The sequence below is a fragment of the Notothenia coriiceps genome, unplaced genomic scaffold, assembly GCF_000735185.1.
Source record: "Notothenia coriiceps isolate Sejong01 unplaced genomic scaffold, NC01 NC01_scaffold00008049, whole genome shotgun sequence".
NCBI classification, from domain to species: Eukaryota; Metazoa; Chordata; class Actinopteri; order Perciformes; family Nototheniidae; genus Notothenia; species Notothenia coriiceps.
In genome coordinates, this window is record NW_011340750.1 from 216,786 (window position 1) to 239,977 (window position 23,192).

At 40.4% G+C, this 23,192-nt stretch overlaps 2 protein-coding genes across 3 annotated transcripts in view; both read left to right on the top strand.

Moving 5' to 3' along the window:
- Window positions 1-23,192, top strand: part of glg1a (golgi glycoprotein 1a) — a 170,534-nt gene that overhangs the window by 56,027 nt on the left and 91,315 nt on the right. The window lies entirely within an intron of this gene.
- Window positions 1,333-16,480, top strand: LOC104944414 (beta-2 adrenergic receptor-like). Its single transcript, XM_010769939.1, has 6 exons — window positions 1,333-1,553; window positions 3,910-4,069; window positions 4,175-4,466; window positions 5,565-5,607; window positions 6,623-6,625; window positions 16,469-16,480. The coding sequence occupies exons 2-4, from the start codon at window positions 3,913-3,915 to the stop codon at window positions 5,584-5,586; spliced, it is 471 nt and encodes a 156-aa protein (XP_010768241.1). The 5' UTR covers window positions 1,333-1,553; window positions 3,910-3,912; the 3' UTR covers window positions 5,587-5,607; window positions 6,623-6,625; window positions 16,469-16,480.

Below are 23,192 nucleotides of genomic sequence, written 5' to 3' on the forward strand. Positions count from 1 at the left end.
GTGTGTGTGTGTGTGTGTGTGTGTGTGTGTGTAGGGCGGCACTAGCCAGCGTCCAGCCACAAGAGTGTGTGTGTGTGTGTGTGTGTGTGTGTGTGTGTGTGTGTGTGTGTGTGTGTGTGTGTGTGTGTGTGTGTGTGTGTGTGTGTGTGTGTGTGTGTGTGTGTCCTTTCACTCTGCAAACAAGTCCCTTTTTTACATTTATTTATTGACTTAGTGTCTATACATGTACTTTGTACTTGTAACATAATTTGCTTTCCTTCTTAACCTGAATACTGGCTGGAAGTCTTGTGTTTGACAAAGTGGTAAAAAACCAATGCTGCATCACATGGATGGCAGGGTGTACTCTGTGGAAATACTATGACTTTACTTTACTATGACTTTATAAAGTTATGTTTGTTCTTTTTTGGGAACTAGGTTGAACTCAAACAAAAATGGCCTACTTATGCAGCATGAATTAATTATTTGTGATGGGTTGTTTGGATGCTGGGTTTAACTTGTTTGAACTGTAACAAATTTGGTGCATGTGTGGGAGGCTTTTGTTGTGTATACAAGCAGGTTATCATCAGCATAAAGCCGACAAAACACTGCAATCAATGACACATGAAACACATGTTGGATTCCTTAAAAATATAATTCAACTACAATGAAGATATGTCAAATAAAACAAGTATAATATGCTTGAATAACATGTTAAGCTGTGTGGTTTAGTATAGTCAACCAAAGTCAAATTAAGTTCAAAAACAACAATAAGAGGTAGGTTGTTGAGAATATGTTTAGCTGTCTGATATTTTATATTTATAAAGAACCTCTAACCTGGATTCAACATCATGAAGCACTGTGTTTCCATAATGTCTTATCTCACCATGACCACAACCTCGACCCACCCTGAAGTTGTTTTTGTGAGTTTAACTCTGATAATAAATGCAACGGTTTATTTTGTCTCTGTATGAAAAAGTGAAGCATATAAGAATACAGCACAAAAGGGTATTCAGGTTCATTATGTTTAAAACTGCTTCACTGCAACAGTACAGCTGCACAGCAGCCAAATGCAGAAGTCTGTGGTTTTGTACTGCATGACTAATGTGTGAATGTTAAGTAGGGTGGTGCGGAAAGAGAGCTCAGAGAACCTGAATAAATACAGGTTAAAAAAACGAATGTTTCCCAAAAGGCACTGGGTGCCGTCGAGCTGTCAGTACACTGCAGAAATGCGATATACACTAAAAAGCCATTCCTTGTTTTCTGATTGGCTACTGTTCGGCTGTGATGTCATGAGGGCTTGCTTATAAAAAAGTGTGACGAGCTCAGCTGCTTCCAAAGGGCAAGTGTGGTCGAGGCTGACAGGGTGTTTATACATGTACAGGAAACAGAAAGCGAGGCAGAGTGTGTGAGAGAGTGTGTGTCACACATAATACCAGACATTCATTACTCAACAGGAGAGGGAGAGAGACCAAAAGCTGCTGACAAATACATTATAATGATACTTTGTGCTGTGGATTTAAAGGTGTTGGGATTATCAAATCACTGGATTGTAACGCACAGGACGGAGCCTGAAGGTAGGAAAACTATATAAATGTTAAAAATGTTTACATATGCTTCATACATTTTAAATAAAGTGAATAAATATATATAGATTGATATATTTAAAACATCTAGAGATGACACCATGGCTATTTTAAGACCTCATTTTAGTGTGTAAAGGTTCAAACGTGGTTCATTTAATGATGAGCTCAATTCCATAAACAAATCGTTTCAATAAAAAAATGTAAACATTAACTTCTCACATTGAGTGAATCCAAACAAGTTTTCATCTTTAACATTTATGGTTAATTCATATCAGGACAGCGGCATGTTTTATGGCTCAGTTTTTATTAGAGAACCCTTTGTATATATAGACGTGTTTCTTCCCCCACAGTTTGATCTGCTGTCATCTGTTTATTCTATTAAGCACTGCAGTAGCTCGGTGTCCTGCGTGCATGTGTACTTTTGTGTTTGCATGTGCACTTGTGTATGTACTATTGTGTGCATTGTTGTGTGTTTGAGTGCTCATAGCAACTACTACAACCAAGCCTACATATTGAGATATTTATGTCAACGTAAAGGTTTTGTTATTATTGACCTCAGAGACCTAATAGTTTCCGTGTGAGTGTGTGTGTATAAATGTTTAAACAGCTCATGCAGGGGGGAGAGCAGAGAGCAACTTGTCTTTCGCAATCTTTATTTTGTATGACTGCAGGTTGTGGTCCAGATTATTGATCTGATCAAAAGGGCAATAAGTCACGAGGGACCATTATAGAGCCATCAGTGTGAAAGGTGACAGAGTAACATGTGCACTGAGCATTTTGAAAACATGAATAAAAAACAAAATCATTATTTTGGTAGTATAGCCTAGGTGCATTATCATTTATCAGGTGCAGACTATGCGGTTCTTCATTTATTACAATTACAGCCTTCCAAGCTGCAGTAATGAAAGATTGATTTTTGAAATTACTCTGCAGTCAACTGTTCGGTAGATCCATCACTTTCTCTGGTACCTGTATATTCTCTAAATGGTAATGTGCGGAGGACATTTTAGGAAAGATGACAGATGCTCTGTATTACTACAGTAATGAAAGTGTACGGCTATTATAACGGCAGCCATTCATTCCACTTGGGAAATTAATGTCGTTAAATACAAATCTTGTCCTAGTCCAGCCTGGTATTTTAAAATGCATCCCGAAATTCAACACTTTTTAGTCTTGACCACGGGAGAAGTGGAGTAACACCTGTGAATCAATGCGTCTCTTTACAGCTGGCATTAACATGAGTTGTGAGAGTGTCTGGATATGTTGGAATCAGGCCAATGTACATATAATGCAGGTGTCCATACACACAGAAGATACAGTTAACTAAGAAGCTTTTCAAATTAGTAAGGGGTGCTTTGCACTATTCCACTTCTTTTTTTGTCTCTCACTTTTTTAAAAACTATTTTTCTTTTTGTATTACTTTTAATATAGTATATTTTAATATTGTTTTAATATTGTCTGCTTATCTGTATTATTGTGTTGCATTGTTGGAGAGGCCTGTGACCTAAGACCTTGAACCTTTTCCCTTATATAAGACCAACTAAAAATGATGCATAACAAACAATAAACAAACAGGCAGAATGGAGGGAAAAAATAAATTGCTGTTAGAGGAAAACAGCAGGCGAGTGGCTTTGTGCTACGGCAGCATATTTACACATACTATATATGTATGTATTCTCCTCACTGTAATATACTTTATGATAAATTCTACTAAAGCCTTAATGTGTAATAAGTATAATAAATGCACTGTACTGTATGGTCTTGCCCTACCAGTTGATCCTGAGGCAAATGCATCACTGCTGCAGGATTAGAGCAGCCTATGCTATTTTTTCAAAACATAATAACATGTACATTATGATTGACTGGAACACTTTGGTAAATAGTCAATTTGAAATTATAAATAAAGCTATTACACCACATAGCAGAACAAAATGCTGATTGCAAGTTACCACAGGGAGAGAAAGACCCAAAGGCATACAGACTACTAAAGTTGGTGAAAACGTGAGAACAACGAGGGACATATAACTTCCTATGTGAAAGAGCACATATAGTTTTATGATCTCAACCCAAAAGGGAGCCCTCAGCGGCTGACATGAAAGGCTTTCTTCATGCTGCTTCAATTTAAATGCAATTTGGCATGTTATTCAGCAGAATGAATTATCTCCTGATTTACAAATAGTCTAACTCTATTCACGTCATTATCATACTGTGTCTGGGAAGCAACAGGCCTCAAGCCGAAACATTAAATGTGCAAAGAAGGACTGGAAACCTAAACTGGCATGCACTTGCGCTCTCTCTGCTGTGTTAATCTATGAAAGTTAATTGTGTTGATATGCTCCTCATGTAGATCATGGCACATGCAGGTGCTGTCTCAGCACTGGCTAACCAATCACAGTACAGCAACTCCACTGTATCAGATTTGCCAGAGAGATCCTCGGAGTACAGCGATGCAGAGCTCGTGCTGCTGCTGGGCGCAATGGCTATTCTGGTTCTGGCCATAGTTTTTGGTAAGTTACACAAAATCACTGCGATTAGTTGATTGTTAAATAAGGATCAACGCAACTTCGACAACTTCCAGTTAAATTACTAAGTATATATTTTCTTCTGTCCAGGTAACGTGCTGGTGATAACGGCCATCCTGCGGTTTAAGAGGCTCCAGAAAGTCACTAACTTCTTCATTGCTTCGCTGGCTGTGGCCGACCTCATCATGGGTTTGGTTGTGGTCCCCTTTGGCTCCAGCTACATCCTGCTCGGAAAATGGCAGTTTGGAAACTTCATGTGTGACTTCTGGACCGCAACTGATGTGCTGTGTGTCACGGCCAGCATCGAAACTCTGTGTGTGATTGCTGTGGACCGATATCTCGCCATCACCTCGCCTCTTCGATACCCAGCGCTAATCACCAGGTATCACCAAGACTTTTTGGTTTGGATGTGTTGAAAGATTGGCAAGGTTGAGACACTGCAATCATAAGTGAATCTTACTAAATAAGCAGAAGTAAAAAGTAATAAAAGAGCTGCTGCTGCCCTGCCCGTTACATGTTTGTAACTTTCTGTAATGTTGTACATCCAACCACACCCAAAAAGTGATGTCACAGCAGGTGTTTTCATCTTCTGTCAAAGGCAAAAACCGCTCTGGTGTCACTTTTTAGGGTGTGGACAGAGGTAAAACTGCTGTAAAATTGGAATCCATAGACAACACTAACTTTCTGTCTTTAAGTCGGCATTGTTATATCCTCCCCTCTGCTTATATTGGTTTGGTCCAAATAGGCATGGCCGCCTAGACTTTTGGGGGCAGTAAGCGAGCTTTGGCTTGGGGGCCCCCCTCACTCTAGCGCGTTATTCTCACTACGCACAACACGGAACCAACTTTTGTCTTATGATGTTAGCATAAGCACACATATTGTATAAATAACCATGTAAAAACCGTGGACCTGACCTAACCTCCTCTCGGGGGATCTGGGGGCATGCTCCCCCGGGAAGATTTCTTTTAAAATATTGAAGTCAAAAGCATCAATCTGGTGAACTTTGAGAGCAAAATTAAGAGATCTATGGATACATCTCTCAACACCCATATGAAACAGAACTATAAACAGATTTTTCTTTTTGGATATTTTACAAATCACTCTTTATTCTTGTTTTGTCATATAGTATTTCATAACTGTTTTTCATTTATTCTCTCTGGCTGTCCATCTAATAATGTTCACATAGAAACTAGCTGTCAATAGGAATATCATTCCGAAGAATTATAATTTCATGCAAAACTCTGTCACAAAAAGAGGTTGCACATTTAAATTCAGGTGTTGTTATGGCAACGTCAGTGGCCAAACAGCCACATGTACTGCTGCAAATACGTTCAAACATGCTGTCGACACGTAAAGCAGTGGCAACTCTGCCACCATTTCAGCTGACTTTTTTCTCAGAAATACTGTCACATAACATCCATATAGTTCAGTGCTAGGTTGATGCTTAGCTAAGCTAACTATGAAACACTTTAACTGACAGGACTCCGGATCAACTGTGGTAGCTACTAGCTTCATGTCGAACAGTAAGTCAACATTTTCCAGAGAGCTTTTTTTTAAATCACCAGGTATCGCTAAAAAACATTACATTTAGATTGTATGACAAAGTGTTTATGTATATACCTGGCTAGCTATAGCTACTTGCTAACGGTTTAGCTTACCCCCGCGATTCAAAGTAACGTCAACGTAGCTGTAATTTATGCTTGGGCTGCCAACACTCAGGCATTGAGCTTGAGAGTCACGCAATTAACCCATATCTCACGCACTCACGCCACACTTGCCTTTCCTCACGNCTTCTCACTGTTCTCAGGTCAAATATTTATATGTGATTTAAAAATGCGATTAATTTCGATTAATTAATTACAAAACCTCTAATTAATTAGATTAATTTTTTTAATCGAGTCCCGGCCCTAATATATATATATATATATATATATATATATATTGTATTCCAGTCTCCCTTCAGATATGTTAATTGGCATGTCATTCAACACAATGCTGCTCACCTCCTTCAGTTGGGAGAAAAGCTGGTTCAGGTTCAGCATTATGGGGGGACAGGGCTGCTGAGCCTAAATATGGATCTGTTGGTCCTGGCACCAGGGGGAGGGACAACTGATTTAGTATGAATAGCTGCTAAAAATCTACCTGCATTTATTAAATGTCAGCTAAAAGAGGAGTGAAATTAAAAACCTCTGCATTTTCTATATAGATATTAACAGTACTTAAGGTCAGCATTACAATTATTATTTACAATGGACTACGCTTAGCTAACAGTAACAGACTCATTTCCACCACTCATGGACCACACCCACCTTTTCTCTTGAAAAACTGGGTGACATACTGTCGCCCTTTAGTCCCTCTCTCTTGTCTTTCTCTCCTTTCTTTTCTTTCTTGAAAGCCTGACTTTGTTAGTCGTTGAGACATCGTACACACGTAAGTACTAGCATCTCTCCTCACATGCTCTCACTCTCTCTCTGCTAGATAGGGCCGGTGCCGCACCGCGTTTGGAGGCAGGACCAAACCATTACATGTAAATAGAAGGGGGTGTACAGAGGCTTTGGATAATTCACTTTTAGAAGAAAATAAGTTAAATGAATTGTAAGTTTAGCGAGTACATTATCAATATAACGTTCTATTAATGTTAATTATTGATGAAAGGTTGCTTTAAAAATGTTTTCTTAATGTTCTCAAATAGTTTGGGCCCCTGTCAGTCACGGGCCCTTAAAATTGTCCTAACTTTTCACCCCCTTACGGCGCCCCTGGATGGGAAACATCTCTATATTCATATAGAAAGTGAAATGACTTGAATCATTCAGAGCTATAGGCCAAACAGGCACCTCATTGTCCACCTTTCTAGCTGTGACGCTGACCTTTATCCTTTTGTACGGTTTCATTAAAGAGAACAATTTGCCTACACTACCACTGTGCTCTTCTTCTGAAATAATTTCATCGTCTAGGGAACACAAAGCCACCAGAGCAACAGCAGAGCGTTTACTGGAAGAACACTTGTCCATCGTAGTGCCTCTTTAATGCGATTAGCTCTGGATTAGCCTGAAACACAGACTGCTAGTCCTCTGCTGCAGAACTAATCACAACAAGGACTCCTTTATCTCTTGCTGAACAAATCAACTCCAACAGGGCTTCAGATAGAAAACCATCAGGGGTGATGTGGCTCAGATTCATTATTTTACATATATTTTTTCAGTATTTCCCAGCAGTTTATATAAAAAAGAACTACCTATGTAAACAAGTTGACCTTTTCCGTTCATTACGAGTACGGTGAAGATAATAAAGTTGTTACCAGTAATAGCGCTCAGATTGCAAAGTGACTAGAACGCAACCATACACATATTTAAACACACATATATGAAGTCACGCAACATAAACTAGGCATACGTGGGAAACTGTTTATTTTTCAGCCGTTTGTTATTATTGACTGTTTTGAAGAGCAGCATACGTTTTCCTGTTCTTTTCTTTATTATAGCTGCTATCAGGTGTAATCAGTACGTGGGCTACACAGGTTTCACTCTATCACAAGTAAGATCATAATGAAACATTAGTCTGTAAAATATGCCAGTTGCAAATGACTTCTCTCACAATATGATTGCAACAAGTAGTCAGACTAGCTTCAGTGGCTATGCTATCATCATCTAATACCAGAGAAACTTTGATACCACCGTTATGAGGCCAAACAGTGTCATTTCAAACAAAAAAACCACACTTATGGGGATGGGAAATATGCAACAGGGGATGTTGCTTGTGTGACAGTCACACAGTGAATTACTACTTTGCAGCAGTCGCTGTAAACAGTAGGCTGAATGACGGTGGACGAGCTCCTTTCCTGGAGTCGGCAAACGCGGCTGAACCACGGCACTCTGGAGGAGAATATAAAGTTGGAGAAGTCGTGCTTCAATTGAATCTGTTCTCGTAAGAACACCAATATGAGCATCGACCCAACGCAGTCCGCCATTGTTCTTACTCCGAGTGGCGTTTCAGAGAAAATCAGCGACGTATAGGGTGGCACCAGTGGCGGCTGGTGGAAAATATTTTTGGTGGGGCTATGGAAATGGTGACAAAACCATGTGTGTGTGTGTGTGTTTGTGTGTCAGTCATACTTGCCAACCCTCCCGATTCTCCCGATTTCTGACAAAATCAGATTTACTCACGACTGTTTCCACTCGGACTTTAATACAGCTACACCATTGTTTGGTTTCCATGGTAGCGCGTCTCTTTAGCAGCGCGCGCAACTCAAAGTCTGAGAGGGTGAGGAAGATGAAAACTGAACAAGAATCGACAACTCGACCCTCTGATCACTCCTTTCCTAGCCCACACATATGCTCCATGGTGCCACAGGCATTGCCCTTACAACTACAATAAGCATGCAAATGTTAATCTACAGCTCCGGCGATCCACTAGCACCGGGTGCTAGTGGATCGCCGGAGCTGTAGATTAACATTTGCATGCTTATTGTAGTTGTAAGGGCAATGCCTGTGGCACCATGGAGCATATGTGTGGGCTAGNACACACACACACACACACACACACACACACACACACACACACACACACACACACACACACACACACACACACACACACACACACACACAAATAGCAGAGTCCTTGCAACTGGATGACTGGACATGCACAAAAAGCCTCTGTCCCATGAGCTTAGTTAAAAGGTTAAAGTTGCACAGTGAAAATAATCACATTTCCTGATCCCATTTTTTAGTTGACAAAGAACACTTTCAGTAGTTTTTTATTTTTTTTACCAGAGTTATGGTCATTCAAATCTTGAATTGGAAACTGATCTGATGACGATAAGCCTCTGGCGGCATTATTTCTTAGATTCTGGTGTAGAAAGCGGATATCAAGGATAAGAGTTGTTTATAGTACGGTTTGCAACTTGAGACGTCATAATGGAGTTTGAACTAAATGAACACTTCTAGTAACAGTTTCACATGTATGTTAAATTATTAAAAAGCTAAATCATTGTACAGAATGGCATTGTGTTTTTATATTGCACATTGGCCAATATATTCAGCCCCTTTTTTTCCGTCTGCAGGAACATGCAACCAAATCCTACTTATAGAGGATTGGTCAATACCTTTCTGACGGCCAATGGAAACTAGCACACTGCCAATACTAAACTTTGACCCGCTGACACATTCTGCAGATTCAGCATCTGCAATCATTTGTTTATAGAGGTTATGGTAACTTCTTATATGATTTATTAAAATGTGATTACAGAATGCTCCTTGGGGGTCTGTATCACTGTTTGTTTTATGCAAATTGTCAGTGTGTTTCAATGCTAACATTTAGAATTTGCATTGCAGTATCTGGCACTTTTTAAAGGAAAGATTCGATAAGCATCCAGTCTAATAACCTTAAATGACCCTGGGCTGTTTGTTGAACGACATGCTGTGAATAGTACCCAGCTAATTTTAACCTTATTTATCTTTTTGTTATCTCTCCCTCTCTTTCTTTATGGCAGTCTGTCTCGGATGATCACACACCCATCCACCCACTCGATAAACACATAGCAGAGCAACAGATTCAGACATACACATGTCAAACTTCATTTTTTTATTCACAAAAAGATCCAACACGTTATGAATAAATATTTACCGACATGAGATGTGAATATGATGGAGGTAGAAAATAAAAAAAAGTTCCTCTTGTACACACACAACACACCCAAACCTACTTTTGGTTTTTACATTCAATTTTTCGGTTATGTCTCAGTACACACAAAGTATTAAACGAAAATTTGAGTGTAAACTCGAGTTTCAGTGCTGCTTAAACTCCACATGTATTTACAGACATAATCCAAACCGCACAATAAAATAACTGCTCTTTTTGAGGCACAGATAAATAACTGAATTTGAAATAAAAAAACAAGTATTTTCCAACTTTCAAATAATCTGTGGACACATTACAGTACATTGAAAATATTCAATGGCACATTTCAAGCTCCGCACAAATAGTTAATCATCACATCACAGGTACACAAAACATACAGACAGACACACACAGAACATATTTACTAACAACTGCTAATTATTGACCTTCAATACCCAGTTCAGGTGTAAATTCATCTATACAATCATCCATACACATAAAAGCAGGGCTAGGGAGATTCATTTCAATATGTAATTCGTCCTCTTGGAGTGTAATGTGTAATGTAATCTAAATGTATATGCTAATTAGCATATACATTACTAACATTACACATTATATTAAAGTAATCATTAATGATTACTTTAATATAATTAGATCATTATTTGACATTAAAACCTATTCAAACACACCTTCATTTCAACTACGTTTTTGAGTAATGTCAAAAATAAGCACAAAATATGAGTTATTACCTTGCATTGTGACAGAAATTGTTATCAAGACAGAACCAACTGCCTGAAAATCATCTTCCCACCGCTATCTGACCGATTACAATGTTATTAAAGGGACAGAGAAAATCGAAGCGTGGCTGCTGATGTTTGGAGCAATAAATAGGCAGAAAATAGTTCCTGCAAATTTGTAATGGGAGAAAGCGAACACAAAGAAAGAAAGTTATGATAGTCACAAGTTTGGGTCTCAGATGTTTATCTTACACACAAATATACACCAACAAATGATTTTGGACCTGCTCTGAGGTTTATCAGGAAGGAATGGAAAACAAAAATCCCAGGAGGTTATTATGAGTCAGCCTTAACTGAGACCCTCTGTTTCATATAAGACTGTTTAGCTACAGGGCAAACAAAATGTATTTTTTAATCTCTGCTTCATGGTGGGTTTGTGGTGCCTTTGTTGCTGGCAAACATAGTTTTCAGCACTGCAAATGTGATGGTCTCTGTTGAAAATATCAGTCAGGGTCTGAATACTGAATACTTTTGATAACAAAAATCTGTTTTAATCTTCATTCATTCCTCCAGATTTAAGTCCGACTATTACTGCCGAACATGGTTTACTTGTGTAGCTGTTTTGAAAAAAAGAACAGTGACCACACGTTAACCCTTTCTAACACTGACTGAATAAACATATTAATATTGGCTAGCAACACTTCAAGCTACCGCCTAAAAAAACAATAAGTCTTTGTCAAACCAAAACAAACATTTTGAACTCCACCAAACTGATGTTCACAGCACGACTCGACTTTCACAATGTAAAGACTTCAGGCAATTGAAGCCAGATTTTCCTTACAACTCCCGTTAGCAGAGCTGTTGGCCTGCCGATTTGTCAGGGAACCAGGAGCTACTTCTAAAACCTGGTCCAGGAGAGGAGTCGGAGGAGGAGCCAGACTTAGCGAGCTGTCCCGAATAGAGCTGTCCAAACTGCCCTTCCACCCCAACCTCTGCTGAAGGTCCAGCCCCCTGACACCATTCAGGTCTGAGCCCACATTCGTCTTACCTGGGGGCTTGGTGTAACAATCTCTGTCCCTGCACCATCCCCATCCTCTCCTCCCTCCCCTGCTCCCCCTTTTGCCCCTGAGACAGAGTATCTCCTGGAAGGCGTGCCGGAAGTCGGGGCTGCGGCAGTAGATGAGTGGGTTGAAGGCCGAGTTAGAGTATCCCAGCCAGTTGAGGAGTCTGAAGAGCAGCTTAATATCCCCTAATCTGAGGAAGGTCATGAGGATGTTGAGGATGAAGAAGGGTAGCCAACACAAGGTGAAGGTTCCCATGATGATCCCAAGAGTTTTTACAGCCTTGTGCTCCTTCAAACAGAACTTAAGACGTTTTGCAGCAGAGTATTTTCCTTCACCTTTTTCTGTCCTTGCTCTGCTTTCTGCTATCTGTTCCCCCTTCCCTGTGTCTGCATCTCCTGTTTTCTGCATGTTTAGTCTCTCCTCTTCCTCCTGAGTTCCTGTTCGTTTGTTCAATGCTGGACTATCTTCTGGATAAGACAGATGTACAGCGTAATGCAAGTGAGAAAAGTGCCTCTCCCTCCCTCTAATCTTCTCCAGCTGTTTCTGCGCCTCCTGGAAAACCCTGGCGTACAGGAAAATCATCACCACCAGCGGCAGGTAGAAGGACACGATCGAGGAAGACACCGCGTATGCTGCATTGGTGTTGAAATCACAGCAGTACTTGTCCCCCAAGCACCGCTTAGCTTCCTCATCGCGTGACATCGAAAGCTTCAGATGAATGGGCAGGAAGGAGATGAGGGAGGCCACCACCCAAACGCAGAGGACCACTGCAAAGGCCCGACCCCTAGCAGGAGACAACAGAGAGTGCACAGATGAGGACTATTGTAAAAAGGTGAGTGGAAACACTGACAGGTCACAGATGTAGATTTAGAAATGGGGTGGCTTTCTAAAAGTGTAATAAAGTCTCTTTAAAAGCAATGTGATAGTATCCATTTTTAGCAAAAATAACCTTCTGTCATATCTGGGCACATCCTAAGTTTAATTGTTATTCACTGAGTTAGCATTACACTGCTATAACATTGTCAGAAAGAAGAACCAGAGGTATTTTCCTTGTTCTCTGCGTTCTTCTCCCCTTGTCAAAACTTGTGACAGAAATGCAGAGATTCAGCTGTGCTATGCTAATAGCTGCTAATGTAGCTTCCAACTGCTAGCCTCAAGCAGAGAAAGGGGGGTGGCTGTTTTATAACTCCACACCCGTAGATTATTTTTCATTGGCAAACTTATAAAGTCAGTACCAGCCAACGCTGACTCAATCAACATCAATCAAGTCAATTTACAGGATATTGCGCTGCTTCCTTTGAAGCCACAAAGGCTGCATACCGCTTTTTATGCAGAAACATAACATTATGCATTAACGCTTTCCAAATAATGAGAAATACACTTGCTACTTAAAGAACAATACAACAAAACTGTTACCTATTTGCAAAGCCGGCCCTACCCATTAAGCGACATAACCGCTTAGGGCCCCGCAGCCACTAAGGGCCCCCTAGCAACAAAAAAAAAAAATCTCAGTACACCGTTGCCGTGATAAATATTTTTAATTAATTTCGTTAATATGCCTACTCTCAAAGTCATGTATTATATTATTGAGTCAATCATATAATACATTAACCGTGCTTTACCTGAACCTCATCATGACACTAGAGAGGACGGCAGGATTGTAATTTCCCATGTTCAGTGAATGCAACAGAGGCAAGGCACCAGACCAACCAGAGAGTTGAATGGATATAAACATCTGTGTTATTGGATGACAGGTATCTATCCTGTGAGCTGTGACAATGTTTAAAATAAACTGTCAGTCTCAGACTCAGAGTTTTTAAAGATGGACATAAGAACATTTTTTGTTAAAAAAGACGACAATTCTCAAGTGGTGGCTCACACAACAACCCCAGAGACACCACTTGAGCCAGGTAAACAAGGTATGTAAATGTCAGTAAACTTCCAAGTTATGCGAAAATGTTAAGCAAAGCATAAATTACAGCTACGTTGACGTTACTTTGAATCGCGGGGGTAAGCTAAACCGTTAGCAAGTAGCTATAGCTAGCCAGGTATATTACATAAACACTTTGTCATACAATCTAAATGTTATGTTTTTTATCGTTAGCTGGTGATTTCAAAGAAAGCTGTCTGGGAAATGTGACTTACTGTTCGACATGAAGCTAGAAGCTACCTTACAGTACACAGTTGATCCGGAGTCCTGTCAGTTAAAGTGTTTCATAGTTAGCTTAGCTAAGCATCAACCTAGCACTGAAATATATGGATGTTATGTGACAGTGTTTCTGAGAAAAAGTCAGNTTTGACTGGCCGTTCCTGAGACGTGTTTCACGCGGTGGTAGAACTTGGGCCCGGAGCATTCTGCATTCTGAAGCTGCTGTTGCAGAGTGCTTCGTGATTAGGTGAAAGTTTGATGTATTGTATGTTCTACCATTAAAACAGATTATTGTTTAACCCTTATCCTAGTGCTTTGACTTTTCCTTCTTGTAAAACAAACTCATAGAGGAACGCGCGGAGCAGAGGTTCTGCCCCAACAATACATAAATGGGGAGAGAAATAATGCACATAGAAACCATGGGATATGTTTTGTTGCAATGCATGCATCATAGACTTTTTCACACCTAAGGGCTTTATTGAATCCGAAGAAGTCAAGACCTCCAAGTTTTGTACCAAGCCACCATTTGGTAGAAATCCCTGTTGAATCCTTCACTTGTCAAAAAGGAGACACTGCTGGTTTATTTCCTTATGTTGCTAATTGTGCTTTAAGTTCTGCCAAAGCCTGCTGGATTTTTCCAACACCAAACTGGGTTGCTCATGGCAGAGGACACTTTCGGGGACTGAGAACAAACAAGGTACTATGCTGGATGACGATTGAATTTTGACCTTGGACCTCAATATATAATGACATAAAAAATGAAACAACTCTTCTCTCTGTCTTCCTGAAGCCCTGATGATCATGATAAGTTCTGCTCTGATCATGAGGGTAATTTTCTGTTAAATTTGAGGAACCACAGAAACAAGTGACTAAAGAAAATGTCTATTAGGCCTGGAATAGCCAACCTGTGATTACTGCTGTCCTATTAAAACCTGATTAGTACAACACGGCACATTCATCTTTGCAATGTGAACAGTTGATTCCACATTTCACACTGGTTTTTAACACAACAGCTTAAAGCAGTAAAAGTCAAAGCATTCTATTTCAAGGTCATGGACATAATTCCTAATATTTATTTAAAAAATGGCTTGAGATGTTTTATTGGGAGTTTTCTTTAAAATAAAGCTTGAGTAGCCAAACTACGGCCCTTGGCCAAAATAAGGCCTCCTACGTTTTTCAAAATGTCCCGCTTTAAAGTTTTTAAATAATAAATTAGGCTTTAGCATATTTTTTACGAATGGCGCTGCACTGAGATTCTAGTTTAAACTCTATAGCTTTTAAAAACATTTTATAAAATAATATTTTTCTTACCTTTTGGTTCGGAAACTAATATTTTACCTTTACGCTCTGTTACATCTTTATATTAGAGGTACAGCAAACATTTACACTTGCATTATATTTGTTTAGAGGTGGTTAAGCCATGAACATTAACCATTATTTGTTGGCATTATTTCTGTGTTTAATGTTTGACTTAATATTTAGAGATTTACATCAAGACATCCCAATATTTTAATTGCCAATTTCTCCGAGTTAAAGAGTTTAATTAAGAGCAGCAGAAACCATTTAACTTATGAATATTATTAATAAGTAATATGAGGGCACACCACAACGTTGCTGTTCAGATTACTGTTTTCCATGTTTTCCACTTTTTTACTAGCAAGACTTTGCTGGGCTCCTTGTTTTTTTTCAGCCATATCAGGGTTGATCAAATCAAATTAGAGATTTTCCAATTTTTGGTTGGGTTGTCAGAAAATGAAAATCAAATAAAATCTTAGATGACGTTTTTCATTGGTGAGTTGTCAATTTCAAATAGAATGCCGTCCTATATCACCCGGCTAACAGCAAACCGAGATGTCTTTGACATTAATGATATGCTGGTTGTGAGGATGCATGCCCTTTATTGTAATGTATTGAGCATGAACGTTTACTTCAGGAGAAACCATATCTGTGTTTATAGAGCAAATGTTAAATATACATACGATAGGTTGTGTGAGATCACCAGACCAGTCTCGCATAAACATAACAATTCAAGTCTGTGTGTGTGTGGGCAGACACACACACACACACACACACACACACACACACACACACACACACACACACACACACACACACACACACACACACACACACACACACACACACACACACAAAGACACACACACACACACTCTCTGGAATGATAAGATATACGGAGCCACCAGCACCGCAGCAGTAATGCCCAAAAGTAGTAAGAGGGGACCAGCTCTCGGTCTCTCTCCCTCTCACATGCTCTCTCTCCTATATCTGAATCAAACACACTCAGCTAAAGCAATTGTGGAAATGTTACAGTTTAATTGTGGTTGTGTTGATGTATTATTACTGAGGTTCTTCAAAGTGGACGTCTAATATGGTCTCTTGACTAAGGGTTACTGTCCTTGTTGATGATAATAGCAATAACATATAGAGTAACAGCAATAAAGAATCCATTATATAACATTAACCGCCTACAGAAAGAACACAGTTTACCCTTAGGGTCTCTGCTTTTTTGGGTGAAATCACAGCAAATTTAAGTTTACATAACCGATAGTGCTTTTCACACACACACAAATAATTTGATTTACAAAGCTTAAAAGAATCTCCTTGTAATTCTCCTACAAATCAATAAGAAATGTTTAAATTCCAAAAGATTATTTATGTTTATGCAATGTCTCAAGCTTTGACTCATCTGTGTCAGGTCACATCTGCAATTTGGGATACTAAAACTATCAGACAGTGTCCCAGCTTGATCTAAGTTTAAAGGGGAGGTCCATGAGCTCATCTTCTCAGTGAATAGTCGGCCTTTGCATTTTCAAAGGGATTCAAGTCTGGGCTTGGACTCAAGGACATTCTTGTTCAGGAGCCATTCCAGTGTTGAGCTGGTTGAATGCTAAGGTCATAAAACATGTTTATTTTGCTGCAGACATTCATAAGCAGATTCTCCTTAAGAAGTGTCCCACATGTAGCTTTATCAGTTGCGTCCCTGCAAAATTCCCCTCATCTCTGCTGTTAAAAATACCGTCCCCATTCAATGCTGCTGCTCCAAAGCTTCACAGAAAGGACTCTGCTAGAGGGTACTTTCAGCCAAACATACTGCAGCACTTTGTTTTGCAGAGTTCGGTGCAAAACCACACATTTTACTTCACACTCTTTCATGTGATTGTTTTGCAAGTCTTGCTGTTATTGCAGCCAACTATAATTAAGTCCAATTATATTCATCTTGTAATGAATCCACCATCTGTGCTAATATTGAATCCCAGCAGTTTATGGGGACATCTTCCTAAAAAGCAGTGTGTGCCAGGAGATGAAACTGAATACATCTGTGCACAGATGCTAGGGTTTAGAGAAGAATGCCCCTGTGCACATGGAGGTGATTTGGGATCACTGTTCCTCCACACCAACATTACCACTGCTTTCCATTGCCTTTGTTGGGCTGAAAGGTAGTGATTTCCTATTCACACCTCAATGTATTATTCAAGGTGAATACATTGAAGTGTATGTTTTATGTGTCTTGTTGCCTCTTCTTCAGAACTTGATGTTGTGAATGTTGTACTACATTCAGTATGTAGGAAATAAAAGTTAGCAATATTTTGCAAATAAACACAGAGAGAATAATGGACATACCCACACTATTGACATTGCAGCTTGTCTCCATTTACATTATGATGACAAAACAAGCGTTTTAACCACCTAAAGAAACATTAGATGATTGGTACAAGAGACAGGCTTACAGTTATGTGTAGCCAGAAACTATTATCTCTGCAGTAAAACTATTAAACATTAGTAAATATGGCAGAAGTACAACAAAAAAAACATTTTGTTTTACCTTTTACTTTCCATTTGTATGTCATTGGAACATATTTGTTTAATATATCTCCTTTAATATAAACATTAATTTAATGAGGGTTTTGCGGTTGCTGTAGGATTTGAAATTATTTTTGTATATTAAGTAGAACAATGCCTTCTCGAGAAAAAATATCTAAGACATTTTCTATTTTTAGAAAAGGCATAAAATAAAAGGATGAATGCCTCTTTTATCCTCGTGGTCAGTTTTTTCGTCGTCCTTTTCCCTTGTTGGCTATATCTCCTCTCTCCCCTCTCTCCAATTGTGTTTTTGTTATCACTCAAGGAAGTGTGACACAGTGGAGAACCATTAGGAGGGATGCAGTTTGCTCTAAGCTAATTGTAAATCAATGACAGGACATTCAAGAGTGTACCGTCTGCCACTGTCCTTCACACACAGCTGGATGGGAATCATTTTAAAAGCTCCAAAAGGCCCACTCTCTGTACTCATCATCAAATGCACTCTGTTGTTAGATCGGTCTGGGTTGTGAAGGGGGGTGGGTCTAGCAATTGACAGATAACAGTAAATCAATAGATCCACTAGGAGCCCTATCTTCAACACAGATGGGGCAGTTGAACATCTTTAAATGGCCAGACAATTGGGAACGCAGCATCAGATAGATCAGGGGTTCTCAAACTTTTTGTTTATGCGGACCACTATTTATTATCAAGGATTTTCGCGGACCACCTCATATGCAAACCGTAAAAATAAGTAGGCCTACATATATAAATGTAGTGTTAAAACGCTGATATTTTTTATAGTTAATTATAGACAATCAAAAGTAAATTGAAGCCTATCTGATACTTTTGTGACAGGTGTCTGTCTGCGTTGTGTATGTTTTTCAAAGAGGATGGCGGACGCTATTTTAATTATGTCATCCCAAACAATGCCACAAGTGCGCGCAGTGCACTCACAAAACGGGCAGACAGGTCTACAAAAAACTACCGGTATGCTTAGTCCTACTTTAGTTACTGTACTGCAAAAAGCAGACGGCGCTGCGCTCAACACACACAGACTCAAAACCATGGACGCACCGGCACATAAGTAACATAAACAATGTATAGGCCTAAGTTGCATAAAGGCTTGAGCTACAGTGTTGCAACCAAGCAGACAGCGCTGCTTTCTCTCTGAAATTAACTTATTAAATAAACAAAACGAAAAATATCGCCTACCCAGGGGTGGATCTAGAAACATATTCACGGGGTGGCAGGAGATTTTGAGGGGTGGCATTCCCTGACAGAAGTATATGCTGATTTAATTGCAGTTATATCAATCAATGTTAACTTGGAAAGCCAAAATATTTATATTTTAACTGAATAACATTAGGTGACATTATTGTGGCACATCAGTGTATCCAGTTCTGTACGAGAGAGCGAACGCTGGCGCACTTAGCTGCCGCTGCTCTCCAGCTACTTTTAGATTTATTTGTATGTAATGCAACTGTTATCGTTCACTTTGATGACTTTGGCCATGATCTGGATGTATCTGCCCAACGATCGAATTAACCGGTGTACGTATATGCAGTGTGTGTGTATTTTGGACTAACATCAACCCTACCTGCTGTGTGTCGGGGCCACCACCCCTCACCTGGCTGCTTCCGCGGCGTGAGGCCCATCCTCTAGCCCAGGCCTATTCAACTGGCGGCCCGCGGGCCAGATGCGGCCCAGAACCAACTCCCGAGTGGCCCAGCCTCCCGTAGCCAAATTCCTACACTAGTACAGACCATGAACGCAACACTCCGTGTTGCATAGAAACCACCAAACCACAACGCAGCACGTTTTTTGAAAGTGCATCTAGTGGTGCTAGTAACGGTGGTCCTATGATAGCAACTCTAAAACATATCTCTCTCAACTCTGAAGCGTAAACAGAGACAAAACGGTCATTGATCTTGTGGAGCAGATCCAAGTCAAGCTGGGTCGAATGCTGCATTTTCCGACGCTCCCCAAACACATCACATCTCCGGCACAAATCACGGATTCACATCCGTGATTTGTGCCGGAGATGTGATGTGTTTGGGGAGCGTCGGAAAATGCAGCATTCGACCCAGCTTGACTTGGATCTGCTCCACAAGATCAATGACCNTACTCAGTGAAGACTCGCTCGAATCTGTCACTCAACGTCACAGGAACCTGCCAGTGTGTGTGTGATCATTTTGAAGATCGGCGCTCTTGTTTTTGACTTGCCGTTCCTGAGACATGTCTCACACGTGGTAGAACCTGAGCCCGGACTACTCTGCGAGTGCTTCGTGATTCTGTGATGTATTTGTATGTTTTACCATTAAAGCAGATTATTGTTTAACCCTTATCCTGGCTGCTTTGAATTTTTCCTTCTTTTGAGAACCCGCTCATATAAGAACGGCGCGGAGCAGAGATTCTGCCCCAACAAAGACCAGGCGAGCCGCTGCATTCTGGATGAGCTGCAGAGGTCGGATGGCACATGCAGGTAGACCAACCAGGAGGGAGTTGCAGTAGTCTAGGCGTGAGATGACGAGAGCCTGGGCCAGAACCTGCGTCGCTTTCTGGGTCAGGTGGACGTATCATCCTGATGTTGTAAAGAGTGTATCTGCAGCAGCCGGGTATGTTTGCAGTGAAGGACAGTTTGTTATCTAGGGTCACACCCAGATTCCTTGCAGTCTGAGTCGGGGAAACGACAGAGGGGCCGATGTTGATTGTTAGGTCAAGAGTGGGACAATCTTTTCCCGGAAGGAAAAGCAGTTCATTCTTGTCAAGGTTGAGCTTGAGGTGGTGAGCAGACATCCACTGAGAGATGTCTGCTAGACAAGCAGAGATGCGTGCGACGACCTGGATTTCAGAACGGGGAAAAGACCAAATTAATTGAGTGTCGTCAGAGTAGCAATGGTATGAAAAACCATTGATACCATCTATCCTTCATGGTTCTACACTAATTTACCTTCTAGCCGAGGGTTAGATGAGGGCCTTAACCAAAAAGATTTTTTTTGGCTTAGCATAATTAATGGAAACAGGCGGGACAGCTATTCCAACAACTCCAAAAATCCTTTAATAACATCTATAGCGTTTAAGTGATTAAGAGCTTTAAGTGTAAAATAAAAGTACCCATCGCCCAACCACCTAAATCCAATGCTCATGTGAACAGGGCCAAAATCCAAAACCAGATAAATTGGTTTCATTAACATTTAGTGAAGTCAGTGTGTTACCGCATAATGACGTGTGAACAAGATAAGAGAGGACTTGTACCAAAGCGACCAGGAACATTCATTGTAGTGTTGAGTCATGTTCTTGTGGCTGGAAACATTTGTAGTGTTTGTTCCCATATCTGACGTTTGCAATGATGACAAAGAACAATAAACTAACTTGATGTTCAGATAGTGCAGGCTATATATCATATCAAAGAATATAATTCCCAATATTCATTCATAAAGTATTAACCCTACAAGCAGACGGCTACAGTAAAACATGCAGCATGCCAGGGGAATGAGTTTGTGTTGAGTCTAGATGTCTTGTTTCAATGGTGATTATAACTGTGATGTGGATGAGTTTTATTTTTTAGAATATTTTTTTAGATTTATGTCTGTATCTGTCAGTGTCTTTCTCACTGGGGTTAAGTGCCTCTCCGGTGCCTTACAAGCACCCAAGGACAGAAAAACATTGAAATGTCTCTGTGACGAACAGCAGTCCACTGTAAAAGAGTAGTCATCCGGAAAGACACGCACGCACGCACGCACGCACGCACGCACACACACACACACACACACACACACGCACACGCACACATGCACACATCCATCCATTCAGTCTTTAAAAAATATCAAAGCTGTGTCTGTGATGTTCATATCTTCCTATATTCAGTGCCAATCAAACTGTAGTGCTGCGTTTGATCATCCCTCACTGCTCTGTGATTAAAATGTATAATTTAAAGAAAACGTGTGTGTATGTGCGTGAAATCAGCAGACAGACAAACGCAGAATATCTGTCTGTTCTCACTCTCTTTCGTGCTTTTTGGCAGGAGATGTTTCGTTTGGCTTCAGTTCAGGCAGCAAAACACACTCACCATCTATAAACTCCCAGTGATCATAAGATACACTTGGCACATCTCTCTCGCACACATTCAGGACATTGTATATCTGTCTACGTATATCCTGCATATTTTGCATTGCCAGTGTGTGTGTGTGTGTGTGTGTGTGTGTGTGTGTGTGTGTGTGTGTGTGTGTGTGTGTGTGTGTGTGTGTGTGTGTGTGTGTGTGTGTGTGTGTTGCCCTCTTGAAGTGAGTGTGCATATACACGTACGGTGTCACAGCGGTGTCTTTTTAGGCGCGCATTTGTTAGTTTGTGAATGTGTGTGTTTGTTTGTTTATCTAGATTCTAGAAGGCTGTCTGTTTTGAACTACAGAACCAAACCGCACATGTCTTTCAACAGGGGTGTGTGTGCGTGTGCGTGTTTCTGTAATCTTGCATACAAATGCTTGAGTCTTTGTGGTTGACTGATTACACAGGAAATATACAATCGCCTGTTGTCAGCATTATAATGCCGGTTGACACCTCTTAACAGGATAAGACACAGTATTACCTAGACAAATCTTTGACAAAAGAGAGGGTAGCCACTCGCATGTGGCAGAGGAAGGTGGCAGGATGAACAACATTTCAAGTTCCCAATGGATTTAATGCGTCAATGTGCACAACACTTTTGAGTTAGAGTAAAGCTTAAGGGGTTGAGTTGTAAACAGATACACACACAGAATGAAAATATGGTACCAACTATTAATGTCCATGCCTTGTTTCAATGTTGTAAAAGTTTTTAGAAACACATTTACATTACCACTGAGAAAACTTTAAAGGTTTCTGTCTGTGCCAACAAACATATTTTATGTATTTAAACCACAACATTCAAACATTCACAATTTTTTTGCAGGTTTTTATACTAAAAACAAATGTAAAAATACGACAAGACACTAATATAGCTAACATATACTGTAGGACACATAACAAAAACTTTATGTAAATTGGAAACTTGTTATAAACAGGTGAGATTCACACTTAAACACACATTGTGCTTTCTCATAAAGTTGTAAAGCTGTGTGTGTGTGTGTGTGTGTGTGTGTGTGTGTGTGTGTGTGTGTGTGTGTGTGTGTGTGTGTGTGTGTGTGTGTTGTTGTGTGCTGCGGTCTGCGAGTGTATTCGAGTGCAGTATACCTGATTGTATTTCCGTCTGGCAGAAGGCGCTGGATACTAGTGTGTGTGGCCCGTGACGCCTGCAGGCGCTGTCACCCTGTAGGGCGTTACAGCACCAGCACACACACACACACACACACACACAAGCACACACAGCAGCACCACCACACACACACACACCACACACACACCAGCACAGCAGCACACACACACAGCACACCCCCCACACACACACACACACACACACGCACCCAGCAGCACACACACAAATCAAGCAGACGTCCTTGCAAACTGGATGACTGGACATGCACAAAAAAGCCCTCTGTCGAGCATGAGCTTAGTTAAAAGGTTAAAAAAGTTGCAGCAAAAAAGTGAAAAATCACACTCACACTTCTCTCGCATCCCATTTTTTAGCTTGCACACACCGCACACACTTTCAGTAGTTTTCCTCTTCACTCTCTTCTTTAACGCAGAGTTAATGGTCCTTCGGACGCCCCTTCCAAAATGCTTGATTGGAAACTGATCGTGAT